At 52.6% G+C, this 15,497-nt stretch overlaps 1 protein-coding gene across 1 annotated transcript; it reads right to left on the minus strand.

Annotated features, from left to right (window-relative positions):
- Positions 1 to 854: 854 nt before the first annotated feature.
- On the minus strand, positions 855 to 3,229 carry MSX1 (msh homeobox 1). Its single transcript, XM_086611929.1, has 2 exons — positions 2,779 to 3,229; positions 855 to 1,285 (listed from the first exon to the last, which is right to left on the minus strand). The coding sequence occupies exons 1-2, from the start codon at positions 3,227 to 3,229 to the stop codon at positions 855 to 857; spliced, it is 882 nt and encodes a 293-aa protein (XP_086468055.1).
- Between the last annotated feature and the right edge of the window lie 12,268 nt (positions 3,230 to 15,497).

Here is a 15,497-nt window from a genome sequence, read left to right on the forward strand (position 1 = left end):
GCCGCTGGGGAGAGCAGCAGCGGGTACCCACACCCTCGGGCAGGGGATGCGGTGGGAGATGCCTCCGAGTGAGGACAGGGCAGCTCCCGGATACAGAGCAAGCTGAAGAATCAGCCGAGGCCTTCACTGTCTGAGGCTGACATGTCCTCGGGAAGAAGGAAAAACGGCTGGTACAGCAGGTCCCTCTCTCCAGTCCCCCTGACACAGACAAATGTAATGTCTTCTTCTGTCACCCCTGGCAAGGCAAGGAGCAAACAAACTGCATCAAACAGTAGCTTAAAATTAATTTATTTAACAAATATAGCTATAATATAAATGATAATAAAATTTCAAATATACAGTATATTACATAGTAGACAGAGCCCCTTCCAAAGGGGCTGGTGGAGGAACACACAGAGGTAACAGATGGTGCTGTTACACAGGGACGGGAGAGACTGCTCTACACTTCTGTCTCTTGACCTCGCCTTGCAGGAAGTAAGAGAAACGTCCTGTCTTTGAGCCCCCTTTTTGCCGTTTCTCTTCCACAGTTCCTTCCCCCACGGCAGGGGGTCTCCCCAGGCTGCCAGCCGGACCCGGGGAAGCAGGGCAGGGCCGGCCCATCGCTGCCCCGTACCGCGGAGGAGCTGGGGCCATGCCTCAGGCTTCTGCCCACTGCAGAGCGGAGCAGCTCCCAGGACTGCTGAGCAGAGTGGAGCGGGGCTGGACCAGCATCACAGGGGGAAGCAGTGAGGCCGAGCAGAACCGGACCGGAGAAGTCTCTGCTGCGGGGAAATCCGCAGCGAGGAGCCGGAGGAGCAGGGAGGGAGGGCGTGCGGGGCCAGCAGGAGCAGGATGCCGGCATGCTGGGCTCGGCTCTATGTGAGGTGGTACATGCTGTATCCCACGTGCGCTGTGTACAGTCCCACGGGAGCCACGGGCAGCCCTGCCCGCTGGAAAGGGCTGGAGGCACCGTAGAGAGAGGCGCCGGCCACAGCCGGGCCGCCCAGCGGGAATGAGATGCCGAAAGCAGCAGGCGGGAGCATGGGCTTGGCTGCCATCTTCAGCTTCTCCAGCTCAGCCTCCTGGAGCCGCTTGGCCTTGGCGCGGCGGTTCTGGAACCAGATCTTCACCTGGGTCTCGGTGAGGCTGAGCGAGCTGGAGAACTCGGCGCGCTCGGCGATGGACAGGTACTGCTTCTGCCGAAACTTCCTCTCGAGGGCCAGCAGCTGGGCCGTGGTGAAGGGCGTCCGCGGCTTCCTGTTCGTCTTGTGCTTGCGCAGGGTGCAGGCTGGGGGGCTCAGCCGCCCTGCGCCGAGGAGCAGCCGGAGGAGAGGGGGGAAGAAGGAGAGAGACACCTCGGTTAGCAGCGCCCGAACCCGCGCGGCCCGCAGAGGAGCCCCCAACCTACAGCAGCTGGAGAGAGAAGAAAATAAGGTCCCGCTCAAAGTGGCCCAAAAACTGCTGCCGGGGGCACACTTCCAATTGACGTCTCCCGTTCCAGCAAAGAAAGCGGGTGCTTTGCTAAGGAATTAGGCTTTTCAAGACTCCGGGAACCGAAGTTACTCGCGGTGCTTCTTAGCAAGAAGCTCTGCGTGGAAAAACTCGGCACAGGGAAAGAATCAAGAGTCAGAAACTCACACAACCTCCACCTCCTGCCTTCACGGCTCCCGGCTCATACAGAGGAGACGTAAATGAAGCGAGTGACTAAAAAAAAAAAAGTATGTCCTGTCCTTTATATTAGATTACGGAAAAAAATAAACAAAACGGACTGGCTTCTCAGACTCACACCCTCTTCATTAGGCCCCTGGGAACCGGATTAAGCATGTAATTAATTACGAGCTCTGAATTCACACTCAGCCTCTATCTACCGCTCTCCTTATATTTAACATTTCTAAGGGTCCTCAACCTCGATCTGCCCCGGGTTTACTTAGCAACAACTTTTACTTTGCAATTTAAATAAATTAAACCACTGCGATACTGTACACAAGTTCTTTCGGGAAAACTGCCTTTCTCCAAGGGAGGAAAAAAAAAAATAAACCAAGCAGCCCTGTTCGCGGTTCTGCTAAGACAACCCAAAACGCTCCGGAGAGCCTCATCCCAAGCTCGCCTCTTTCCACGGGAGCCCGGGCGGGAGGGAGTGGAATCCGGTCGAGGGCAAGCGGCCCAGGCTGAGCGCAGCCACCGGAGAGGATTAACGGGCTTTTCTGATCTCAGCCCTCCTGCTGTTATTTTTATTATTTTAGATCTCTCCATAGTAAAGTAGTAAAACATCAGTAATTGCAGCTCTTCAGACTTTGCAGATGCAACACTTGATAACAACCGGTGGGGCTGAAGCCCGCAAAACCCGAAGGCGCTTCGCCTGGGAGCCCGGTCTGTGCGGGTCCTTACGAAATAGAGCCACTTTCGGCAAAAACACACGTCTGAGTCAGGCTTCGCGCGGCCAGTTCGAGCCGCAGGTTAAGCTAATAGGCAGGCCAGGATGCTTTTCCTTCTTTCCCCCCGACCCGGTTAACATTTGGCACAAGATCTCGCCCTGGCGCGGCCGCTCTTCCCTCACCTTTGCAGCCATCCCCCGGCGCTGCCCCGGCTTCGCGCACACTTGGATCGGTGCAATGTTTCGGACAGGCCGAAGTGGCCGGTGAAGAGCCCGAACCGCAGGGAGAAACATGCCAGGAGGGGCCGGGCTGGGTGAAAGCGAGAGGAAATCCCCGGCCGCCCCCACTGCCCGGCCCTACGGGAAGGGAGCAGACGGCCCGGGGGGGGGGGTTCCCAGCCATCTCTCTCCAGGATCCTACTTACTCGGGGGAGGCGGCGAGAACCGTGGGCTTTGCATCCAAGGGCTCCGCTCCTGCTTCTCGGGGCTTTCCGCCTTGACGAGGGCGTCTTCGGGCAGCTTGACCAGCCCCCCGACGGAGAAGTGGCCGCCGAGGGGCAGCGGGGAGGCGGGAGCCTCCGCCGTCAGGGCACACAGGCGGGGGCTCAGGCTGGCGCGGGCGGCCGTCCCGGTACCCGGCGGGGGCCCGGCGCCCTCGGGGCCCTCCCTGCCGCCCGGCTTCCTGTGATCGGCCATGAGCGCCTCCACGCTGAACGGCAGGAGGGATGGGGAGACCTTGGGCTTGTCGCTCTCCTCCTCCCCGCCCATCGCCGCCGCGACGGCGAGGCCGCCGCTGGGCTTGCTGAAGGCGGATGCGGGCAGCTCGTCGCTGCGGACCCCGGTGGGCGCGGTGGTCATATCCACAGCCGGGGCCATGCAGAGGCGGCCCGCCGTCGCAGCGCCGGGCGGGAGCGGGCGCCGCGGCTCATGGGGCCGGGGCGGTGCGGGGGGCGCGGGTGCCGTCGACGCGCTCCGTTCCCGCGGCGGGCGGCGCCGCCTGATAAAGCGGCGCGGGGAAAGGCCCCGCCCAACCCGCGCGCGGGGGGCGGGGCGGCGGCGCCCCATTGGCTGCGGAGCGCCGGCGGCCTCGGGGGCGGCGGGGCGGGGGGGGCGGAGCCGGGCTCGCCGTCGGGGCGCCCCGCTCCGCGCCCCAGCGCGCATCGCAGCGGGGAGTGAGGAAGGCCGGGGCTGCCGGAGCGGCGCTCAGCCGTGCGGACGGGACTAGGGGGGAGGAGGAGGCTCGAAAGTCGGGGGGAAAAAAATGTATTAACGTCGGAAGCGGACGCAGTTTCTGGAGGCGAAGGGCGAGGGAGCGGGCCCGAGCCGCGTTCTGGAAAACCAACAAATGTCGGGCTGTCCTGAGCGTGACCTGGCAGAGGAAGCCCCTGCCTGTCCCGCTGGCTGGCAGCGCCTTGAAAAAGTGGATTTAGGAGGTTTTGTTTGTTTTTCAAATGAACGCCGGCCCTGCGGTGCGTTCGAAGTGTCTGCGGAGCTTTGCGCCTATAAACATACGTACAATACGCGCACACACACACACGTAAATTGTGCTGCGTTTCACGGCGTAGATGTGTGCGTGTCTCCAGATAATGAAACGTTCATTCACGTAAAAGGGAACATCTAAGCCCCAGACCCATTAAAGTCCCGGCTATTTTGTTTTGTAAATTTGTTTTACGATCCCTTATCCCTGCGCCCAGGACGGATGTGCAGTAAAACGGAGCCGCTCTCTAATAACGTGATTGGCCGCTCGCTGAGAAAAGTTTATTGATAGCTGCAGGGCTCTAATCTCCTCGAAACACAAGAGGCTCTTGCAGTCATTTAAGGGTAATTATCTAAACGGGGAGGGACAGCAAATTCCCTTTCCTTTTAAGTGGACCCAATAAAGATGGTAGATCAGGAGCGTATAGATTATGGAATGAATTGATATAATAGACATTTTATTAACTGATAAGCAACAGGACCTGATTGAAACGGATTGTCCTGCACGCAGCTACACACACGTATCTTACACACGCGTGAGTATATACCCTGGACGTGTGCTTAATACAGGTACTGTCCTGAGTGTACACATACATACGTTACTCGCACATATCGTGCCGTGCTCAGATGTGATCCCTCTAGGTGAAGACGATCTGTAGGGGGGCTCGCAGGCTGCCCCCGTGCGCTCCTATAGGTGAGGGTGAACAGCCACTGCACAGGTCTGTTCACCGACATGGAGCTCACACAGGCACGTTCGAATCCTCTCCCGATTCGTGCCGCCCTGCTGAGCGCTCCGGCGAGGCGGGGAGCCGCAGTGCCGCCGCCCAGCCCAGCCCAGCCCGGCTCTGCTCCGCTCCGCGCCCCGCCGCTGCCCGCAGCCTCCCCCGCGCCCCGTCGGGCCGGGGGGCCGGGCAGGGCCGAGCCGGGCGGGGGTGTGGAGGGGGTGCTCGGAGAAGCGGCTGCATTGCTAATTGCGAGAATAAACAATCTGTCACGATTAGTCAGTGCCTCTAATAGGCAGACAAGTGATGTTGTTTTTAGGCGCCAGCGGCGGTCTGATCAAAGGCTTCAGCTGGAGGGGGACTATTGAGGACGTTAACCCGCATCAAGGGAGCAAGGCGCCTTAGCCCTGGGACATCGGCACATTCAGCCTGACAAAATTAGTTTGCTCTACCAATCACACGACATTTTCCCAAAGCCCGGTGTTTGACGCCAAGGTGCCCCCCACCCCACTTCCCGACTAAGAAAACAGGCACAAAATATCGATGCATCGTGTTTCACGGTGTCCCCTCCACCCGATCCTACAGGTAGGATCCTTTTTTTTTTTTTTCCTCTGATCCCAAATGCAACCGCGCAAAAGAAGAAGTGATGTGTTTATTAGACCTCCAGGCAGCCCCTACGCTGCTTTCGATCTCATCGGTTTGATGGAAATATGAAAGGAAAAATAGAACCGCTGGGGCAGTTTCCCCTCACTTTTCTCTTGCAGAACAGTTAGAACATTGGGATGTCGCTGAGGTTTGAGGAGATGAGTGTGTCCCACACTGCGAGCGAGGTCCCGCTCTCATTGAGAGCTGACAGAACGAGATAATTAGCTCTTTATTTATCTCCCAGCAATGAACGCTTTGTGTTTACGTTTCTGTCATACTCGGTGGTATTTTAATCACTGTGCCATAGCAGGGACTCGGTTCCAATTCACATGCTGGCAAGCGCTTGGGCTGAAAACGGGACGCCAGTAAAGTTTCTTTCGTTTCTTGCGCCTTTTTTTCTTTCTTTCTTTCTCTCATGATGATAACTACAGGTTTTAAGTTAGGAATGGAGAAATCGAATTTACAAAACGAAATCTGCCCCGAGATATATTTATTTGTTTAAGGGAAAATTTTAGTGTCCAAACTCTTCTCGCTTTGCTCGCTGCGCGCTGAGTGACCGAAACACCAAAGGATTTTAGGAACTTTTTTTTTTTTTTTTTGTATTGGTTCCGTTGTGTTGGTACTCTGACTTGCTTTTAGGTGCCTCTCTCTTATTTTTCTCCCTGGGCTGTAAGGAAAACCGAAGTGAAAGGGCAGAGGTGTGTGTGTGTCGGGGGGGGGGGGATAGGTGACTTTATTGGTGCTTGTTCCAGTCCAGTGTTTTTATTGGGAACCGTGGCGCTTCCCTGAAGGCACTTATGCTAGATAACAATATTGGGCAATTAGCATCCTAAACAGTCCCGTTTCAATATAATGAATGTGCCAGGCAAAGCCATTACCCGTAGCACTTTATTTCGGTGGGAATACAACAACAAGGGCTGGGAGGAGTGCGTGGGGGATGGGGAGGGAGGACAGGAGGCAGCGCTAAGCCAATTCAGGGCATTGTCTGCCTTTTGTAAACGTTATCTTTGACTTAAAGGCAGAACTCAGAAAGGAGAGGGGTGGTGTTGTTTCCCTTGTTTCTATTTTATTTCCCCCGAGACACCAGCTCTTAGGAGACCAGACAGCCCCGCAGGACACGAGGAGGCTTTGGGGACAGGAGGTTTTGGGGACTGGCGGCTCAGGGGCAGCTCTGCCGCTTCGGACACCGCCTGCGCGCTCCCTCCGCGCTCCCTCCGCGCCCTTCAGCCCGTCTCGTTCCAGCTCTGAGCGGCTCAGCCCTGGAGGCAAAGAGCCAGATCTATCGCAAGTGTTAAAAATGTCCCGCGGGCTTTACAAGCCCTCAAAGCCCTTCAAGTCTCAACTCTTCCTGTTCCCGTTGCTGCTCTTTCTCCGCTGAGCTTCGGATAATGCGGCAAGACCTCACTTCTTTTCTTTTTTTTTTTTTTTCTCCCTCTCTCTCTTTCCCCCTTTCCCTTTCTGTCCAGATTAAACATAATTTAAACTTCTTTTAAGGTTCATGCACCTGGGCTGGTCCTCGAGAGGTTACCAGGAGTGGTGATTTGAATGCCAAACTCCAGCCGCTGAGACGTCCCCGGCTCTTCCAGGGTCGGAGGAGCCGGGCTGAAAGGCAGGCACTATTTCAAGTGGCCCAAATTAATTTGATCGAGACATTATGATGCACTTGGAAAAGATGAAAGAAAAGGCTGGCCGTCTCCTCCAAGATCTCTATAATTATAGATAATATATCCTATTTCAAAGCAATTAGCTCAATCAGGCGTAACGAGGCACTTTGCTGCCAGGGAGTAACAATGCCTTACGGTTATTTAAGCTTCAAGATGTCAAGCAGACTTCGAGACTCTCTGCTCTGCCCGAAAGGGAACTTGGCTGTCTTGGTGAAAGCCCCATGGCTAAGACAGTGGTTTCCCTTCAGTGACAACACGCCTATATAGTTTTATATCTTTTTGTAAAGCTCTTGCAGAGGTGCCGGCTCCCCTGGAGATGAGCACCGCTCCTCCAGGCGCGTTTGGGGCTGGGATCTGTGTGGCACCCCCTCCGCCCCTGCCCGCCAGCACCGACCTGCGTCTCCTCGTCTGCCATCTCCGGGATGCTTGTGCTCTCCGAGCCTTTCCCCCGCTCGGTGCCTTTCTCTCGTCCGCTTTTTGGGGCGATTCCGACTGTTCCTCACGGGGGTCTGCAGGAGCAGTGGTCGACGGGGCGCGCTGGCCGATGTGCGGCTCCCAGCCCCGGCATAGACCTCCCCGCGGAGGCAGCCGCCTGCTCCCAACCCCGAAAACTTTAACCTGCCCTCGCCTCGGCTTATACCTGAAACGCTTGCAGATGGCAAAGGTCCCGAGAGCAAAGGGAGCATCCGACTGCCGGGCGCAGTAATAGCGAGCCGGTGGTTTTGCTTATGTGCCTGCCCGTGTGCGGAGGGGTCTCTGCAATAACATCTAGAGGGAGAGCAGGGTCTCAGGTGCCGAAATCCCCTCGTCCTCCCCCGAACCCGCGGGAGGGGTGCGCAGAGCGGGCTGTCGCCCCGTCTCCGGGCGCGGTCGGCGTGGGTGCGGGTTTAGGCCAAAACGCCGTAAATCGACTTCTCCCCTTTTTCTCGGTGCCGCTGCAAACCGGCGTGCGGGGCTGCTGCTTCTGCTCCCCGGCCCGCAGCCGCGCCGTGCCCCGGGCGGCCGGGCGGCACCGGGCCGAGCGCCCCGCGGAGCCGCGGCCGCCGGGGCCCGGGCTGGCCGGGGGTCTCCTCCCGCTGCGCTCCGGTGGTCACCTCCGGAGCACGGCCCGGCCCGGCCCAGGGAGGCGGCGAAAGTAGAGCCGTGCTCGGGTGAAACGCTGCTAAAGGAAAAATGAATAGCTATATAATTAACCCGTTAGCTTTCGTTCCAAGGAATTTTATTGCTGGGGGGTAACAGGAGGCGGCGGGATCTAGAGGAAAAAAAAAAAAACACACAAAAATAAAACAACGAAAAAAGCATCGCCCCATGGGTTAGTCATTTGAACTGGACGGTTCAAGGGAAACAGGAGGCCGGGGGCATGAATGCGAACTAAACAAGTTTAACCACCCCTCCTTCTTTTTCCCCATGCGCAAAATGGAAACCTTATTATATGATTCACTGTGAATGACTAGATTGAATGCGATCATTATGAGTAAATGATAGTCGGGGCTCCGCTGATCTTTTCTTTCCTAGAGGCAAAACTATAAAATATGAAGGATATAAATGATCTTCTCTCTGCTCCCTCATAAAGCACATTCATTCAAAGCCGCACTCTGTCTCGCTCCCAATTCCTTTGGTCCCCTTGAATTCCACAACGATCAAGGTAGCTTATACTGAGTCCAGGTTTATTTGTCTTCACGTGCTTGTTTATTGACAAAATGTCACGAAAACTAATTTGTCCCAAAGTCTTTAACATGAGAAAATACTTTGTGGTTGAAGAAATCCATGCTGGTACTGCCAAGGCGATCTCCGATGCTCAGAGCAACTTCATTATCATGCTATTTTACAGCGTTTCCATGTTTACTCCTCATTTCTCAGGAGCCTTTTACATATCGTTGCATAAGAAAAGGATTTCAACAGCTCTAGTTATGAGATTTCCTAGATTTTTTACAGGCGGAGCCGGTTTACAAAAGTTGTATTGTTTGACTGCGGTCTGGGTTTCCATTTGGGGTAATTATTGTATTCCCAGTCTTCTTCTAATCATTTGCTCACAAGGACACAGATTTTTTTTTTCCTCGCCTTTTGAAGAAGAAATACTTTTTTTTTTTTTTTTTTTTGAAATACTTCAAATTTGCAAGACCATTGGAATAATACCCCCTCTCTTCTTTGCCTATTGTGTAAAAGCTATTCCTTACGTCTCTCTAAGTTGCTGGAAAATATGTAATGGAAAGCAGGGTAAGAAAACATATAGAGCAAAAAAAAATATATGTCACTACATTTTGAAAAAACTCTGCAAACTGCAAAAGTCCCGATCTAAGTCTGTTCCCAATAGAGAGGTCTATGTGAATGGGGGGGAGGAGGACACCAAACACAAACCAAATCCAGTTTTCAGAGGGAAATACGTTTCAGCTAGATAATAATCAGCTCCTGAGGAAAAAAAAAAAAGTTCATAAAAGGGAAAATCAAGGGAAAGCAAACGCCTATTTGCGGCAGGGCTGCATCTATGCAGAAGGGTTTCTCCTCCAGCTGCTGCCTCCAGCTGCACAGCTGGAGGAGGGCCGGGAGCCCGCCCGGCTGGCAGACAGCGGCTCAACCTGCAGGCGCTGGAGTAAAACTTGGCAGATGTCCTCTTTCTAGTGCCCCTTTTTGAACCTTCCTGTTGGTGTCACACAGCTTCCCAAGGTAAGGCTGCCTCCCCCCACCTTCAGTTTGCATCTGTAAAACCTGAGGCCCAAAAATATCCCCCTAAACTCACGAGGAACAGGACTGAGGCAAATATTTGTTTTCTTCCTCAGCTAAGATGGTTTGAAAGTGATTGCCTTCAGCGAATATCTGCTGGTTAGGAAAACATATATTCATGCATATACATATAGAACGATTTTAATTTCCCTGTGCAAAGGAAACTGCATTGAACAGCAGAGCAAGTAGTGTCAGGTATGTTTCAGACTGTGTTTAAGGAAAACCAAAACACCACCACACTCCTGCAACTATCAAAGCCATCCACAAGTATTTGAAACTGTCCTGATGATATGTAACCTCCTGCTTAGGAACTCCAGTGCCTTATTATTTTGGCGATGTGAGCTCACCACATCCTTTTGCTGAGTGGCAGCCGATGGCTAGATATGATACTAGGAGTTACGTCATTCTAATAAATCAATGTAACCAAACAATTTCACTGCCAGAGGAGGAGGGTAAAAAATCTTAAATATTTTGTAGGGGACCTGAATTTGTCTTTCAGAAAGCTTATGTTCCTCTCAGACTTTCCATCAACCACAAGAGTAGACATAATCTAAAATGTTCCTGGCTTGCCCACTGCTGGGCTGATTAGCTTTTGGAACAGAAGAGATAACATTTCTAGACATCGGTCTGCCTCGAGCTGCCTTCATGTTATTCCCGGCATATGTGGTTTTGACATTATTTATGTAGTAAGTGTGGGCTCTCTATTGGTGTTGGGTCGCTTTGCTTTTCAGCAGCCGTTTTTTTGTTCTGTCACTCAAAGCAGAACTCATTCCAGCCTTTCAAACAGCATCAGACTTCTCCTTGCAATCCGCGACTTGAAGGTACGACACCCTCCATGTAGCTGAGAATCCCCGTAGATGGACCACACTGCAGGGCGGCATGTGGTCTTGCTGTCAGGTCGGAAAGCTACTGGCTTGAGGCGGCGCCAGATTGGCTCTGTTCCCTGCTGTTAACCGTCCTGTTACACTTGGGATGAGTTTGGGTCAATTTGATTTTTTACTTCTGAGACAACCCAAAGGATAGCAAAAAAGTACTCCTACTTTTTTATTTTTCTATAAAATCATGGGAGAAATAATGAGCTAATGGTGCCACATTAATAACACAGGGACACAAAGAGTAGGCTCTGACAGCAGGCAGAGCAGGGGTACGTTCAGCACACAGAGTTATCTCCCTTAGGTTTCCTGGTGGCCTTTTGCAAGTAATTTCATCTCTTTTACGCTGAAGTCTCCTGTGAGAGTCCACCCTTCACTAGTTACTAGTGCAGCTGCCAGCCCTGGCAGTAGCTGACATTCACACAGACACTCACATACGAGCGCGTGCGCTTCACATCCCGACTCGCACTCTGTGATCGCTGGGGCTGGGACATCGGGGCAAATCACTACCCGTCTGACCCAGTAGTGAAAAATCACGTGCAGCAGCCTCACAGGTAAATTCAGGTCCTCCTCACTTGCTGACACAAGTAGCTAATTACCAGTGATGTATAAAATCAGAAAAAGAAATGCCACAGGAGCTGACAAGGGAGGAGAGCAGTACGATCATGGGCAGTTACAGGGAACACCTTTGATCCAGCTAGGATTTTGAAAAATAAGGGGAGGGAGGGAAGGAGGAGAAGAAAAAAAGGAGAAAGGAATACGATGAGCATCTTGGAAAGTCACCGGAAACTTTGTTCTTAGGAGTAAATCTGGCTTCTTGTGATCCCCTTTCAGCAGGGCTGGCTGGGAGCCAGCAGGGTCCCCTGGAGCCCCTCTGGCCTTTTTGTCTGGAGCCTGGGAATCTGTCTGGAGCACAAGGCTGGGGGGACCAGACTTGGGTTTGCAGGAGGGATTGGCTTATGCAGCGGCCATGTAGAGGAAAGGGGATTTGCAGTCCTTAGGCCTTTGGGAGACCCTCCCTGATGCTGGTGGGTGGGCAGGGGAGCTTTCCGCTGCTTTGGGGGCAGCTAGGGGCAGACTGGGGGGAGGTGAGGGGACAAGAGAGCAGAAGGAAGGGCAGGCTGACTGTTCCCAGGTCCAAGACACCAGAGCAAACGGGATGGGATCGAGGGATGGAGGAGATTGAGCAATGCTCTCTGGTCCTTACGCAGCCAGCCTGGGTGAGGAGTTCCAGAGTGTCCCACCCTCCCCAAGGAATTGTTGCAAAGGTAAATGCCTAATAAAATGAAAATTTACCAACAGAACAAAAGCAAACCGAAAGCCTTCAATGGAGCCGTAGTGCACTACATTTCCTCTGCCCCTACAGACCTCTTTTGGGGTGATGAAAGTGTGGGCTCTTAAAGCTCCCTGTCGGATCCAAAGATGCTAATCGGCATCTTCCCAATACATATGAGTTTTCACGAGTGACTGAGCCCTTTCCAACGATTTTGTTTCTGTACTCTTTCCGACTCAGTTATCCTGCTACATTATTCCACCCTTTTTGTATATTCCACCCTGCCCTCTTATGACCTTTAGGAATAAAATTCAATTTATTTGGCTACTTCGCAGACAAAATCTAAAGCCTGCCTTAATTTGTAGTTTACTAGCCCTCTGATGTGAGACTACATAGAGAGCCCCTATCTGATCAAACGACCGGTACCTTGACACAGTCCAATTATGTGAAAATATATCCTCGCTTATCATTTCAAACATCATATAAGCGAAGAAACTAAAGTCACTCCCTGTCTGTTTGATTTTCCTGTTCAGACACACTTGTTTAAACAGGCACCGTGAGACTTTTCTGTAATCTTACTCGGAGGAGTTCAAGAAGCATTTTCACCTTGAAAGCCCTGAGCCGGGTAATGGTGGCCACCTCGAGCCAGCTCCCAGCCAGGCGAGACAGGGAAGGGGTGAGGGGCGGATGTCCCCTGCAGCTGAGCTCCTGGCCAATGGCCTGTGGAATGCGCCTGTGGACAGGTTTTTCCCCTGCAGCATCTTCCTCCAGCTCTCCCCACTCAGATTGACACTGTGGCAGAGCTGGTATCCACCCAGCCCTGCAGAATTCCCTTTCCCAACCTGGGGTCCCCTCATCCCCCTTCCCTGTCCAGCCTCAAAACTTCCCCCCACCCCGCACACTGCTGCATCGACCTCCCCAGCCAGACCCCGCAGCAACCCTCCTCCTGTGCCGGCCCTGCTGCATCCTCAACTAATTGACCAAGGGAAGCCAGTAGATGTGGTGGGTTTTGATTTTAGCAAAGCTTATGGTGCTGTCTCTCACAGCATCCTTCTGGACAAAGTGTCCAGCACACAGCTAGACAAGTCCATGATACACTGGGTGAGCATCTGGCTGATGGGTCAGGCTCAAAGAGTTTTGGTAAATGGAGTTACATCAGGCTGGTGGCCGGTCGCCAGTGGGGTTCCCTAGGGCTCAAATTTAGTGCCAGTGCTCTCTAATGTTTTTATAAATGATCTGGACACCAGAATCAAACGTACATTAGGTAAGTTTGCCAGTGATATTAAACTAGGAGGAGCTGTGGACTCCCCCAAGGGTAGAGAGACCTTACAGAGAAATCTGGATAGACTACAGAGCCGAGCAATCACCAGCTGTATGAAATTTAACAGGAGTAAGTGCTGGATTCTTCACCTGGGACAGGGCAATCCTGGTTATACATACAAATTCAGTCACAAGAGGCTGGAGAGCAGGCCTGCAGAAAGAGATCTGGGAGTCTGGGTCGATGGCAATTTGAATATGAGTCAACAGTGTGCCCTGGCAGCCAAAAGGACAGACCGTGTCCTGGGGTCCATCAAGCCCAGCATAGCTAGCTGGTGGAGAGAGGCAGTTGTTCCACTCTGCACTGATGCAGCCCCACCTCGAATACTGTGTGCAGTTTTGGGCACCTCAATATAAAATATTTCATTTCATAGATTTCTAGGTTGGAAAAGACCTTAGAGATCATCGAGTCCAACCATCCCTAATCCCCATTAAACCATATCCTCAAGTAGCTCATCCACCCTATTCTTAAACACATCCAGGGATGGGGACTCAACCACTTCCCTGGGCAGCTTATTCCAGTGGCTGACAACCCTTTCAGAGAAGAAATACTTCCTAACATCCAACCTGAATCTCCCCTGACTAAGCTTATGCCCATTTCCTCTTGTTCTATCTCCCATCACTAATGTAAAGAGCCCTTCCCCTACCTCCCCACCATCTTTTCTCAAGTATTTATAGGCCGTAATCAGGTCTCCCCTCAGCCTCCTCTTCTCCAGGCTAAACAGCCCCAACTCCCTCAGCCGCTCCTCATAAGTTTTATTTTCCAGCCCCTTGACCAGTTTAGTTGCCCTTCTTTGGACTCGCTCCAGGAGCTCAATATCTCTCTTAAAGCGAGGGGCCCAAAACTGGACACAATATTCCAGGTGCGGCCTCACCAGTGCTGAGTACAGGGGCAGGATCACTTCCCTGCTCCTGCTGGTCACACTATTCTTGATACATGCCAGTATCCCATTGGCCTTTTTGGCCACCTGGGCACACTGCTGGCTCATATCAAGCCGGTAGTCAACCAACACCCCCAGGTCCTTTTCCGCCAGGCAGCTCTCCAGCCACTCCTCCCCGAGCCTATAGCGATGCTTGGGGTTTTTATACCCCAAGTGAAGGACTCTGCACTTGGCCTTATTAAAGCTCATGCCATTGGCCTCAGCCCAACGATCCAGTCTGTTCAAATCCCTCTGAAGGGCCTCCCTACCCTCGAGCAGATCGACACAGCCTCCCAGCTTGGTGTCGTCTGCAAATTTACTGAGGGTACATTCAATCCCCTCATCCAGGTCATTGATAAAGATGTTAAACAGAACTGGGACATCAAACCAGTGAGTTTGATATAAGAAGGACATCAAACTATTTGAGTGTGTCCAGAGGAGGGGGACTAAGATGGCGAAAGGCTTCGAGGGCGAGACTTATAAGGAGTGGCTGAGGTTGCTTCATTTGTTCAGCTTGGAGAAGAGAAGGCAGAGGGGGGACTTCATCGCAGTCTACAACTTCCTCAAGAGGGGCAGCTGAGTGGAGGGTACTGATCTCCTCTCTCTAGTGACCAGCCATAGGACATGAGGAAATAGAATGAAGCTGCATTGAGGGAAGTTTAGATTGGACATTAGGAAAAGGTTCTTCATTGAAAGGGTAGTCGATCACTGGAACAGGTTCCCCAGGGAAGTGGTCACAGAATCAAGCCTGTCAGAGTTCAGACACTCCTAGTCATATGGTTTAGTTTAAGACAGTCCTGTGAGAGCAAGGAGTTGGACTGGATGATCCATAATCAGATATTCTATGATTGTAAGATTCTATCATCTCCCTTCTTGACCTGGCTCTGCATCATCCCCCTTCTTGTCCTGGCCCCACCGCATTTGCTGTCTCAACTCTGGTTAGTCTTGGCCAGCTTGGAGGTGGTATCCACTAGAGAGGGATTTTGTTAAAGCAGCCAGTCCTCAGATGCTTATAATCCAGCCCATGTTTAGAACATACTGGAGCTGCCAGTAAAAGCTGTCCTGGAGACCTGCAATCCCAGTTTCCCTCGTCACACCCTCCACTGGAAGGCCAAACATTTCCAGCGAGAAGAAGGTTCGTCTGGGGTCTCGCCCCACAGCTCCCATTGCTTTCCTTCATGAACAGCTATGACAGAGAGCCAACAACAGCCCAGCATGAAGGAGCTGTCTGAACCCAGGCACTCTGCTTCTCCCAGACAAGAGCAAAAGATAACACCTCTCCCTGCTGTCCTTGCCTGGGTCAACTTGAACCTACGAGGTGACAGGCAGGGCTTCTTCTTCCCATGCTGCTTCCCAAGGGAATACTTGATGAAGGCCGGAAGGATCAGTGGGCACTGCATTCATATTTGTTAAAACAACTGTGTGGACCACAAAGAGCAACAGCAAAGCCATTTGTCATCTTGAAGTGAGATGCAGAATCTGGACCAGCTATAGAAATCAGTGGAAAAGGAGATCTATCAAAACAAGAATATTC

This window comes from Tauraco erythrolophus, chromosome 5 (assembly GCF_009769465.1).
Source record: "Tauraco erythrolophus isolate bTauEry1 chromosome 5, bTauEry1.pri, whole genome shotgun sequence".
Classification (NCBI taxonomy): domain Eukaryota; kingdom Metazoa; phylum Chordata; class Aves; order Musophagiformes; family Musophagidae; genus Tauraco; species Tauraco erythrolophus.

What these genes read in the sequence shown, in the direction of transcription:
- MSX1 (XM_086611929.1), bottom strand. Translation starts at nt 3,229, where the DNA reads ATGGCCCCGGCTGTGGATATGACCACCGCGCCCACCGGGGTCCGCAGC. An exon ending in GTTCTCGCCGCCTCCCCCGA is followed by an intron (nt 1,286 to 2,778) that starts GTAAGTAGGATC and finishes TCCTCGGCGCAG; the next exon opens with GGCGGCTGAGCCCCCCAGCC.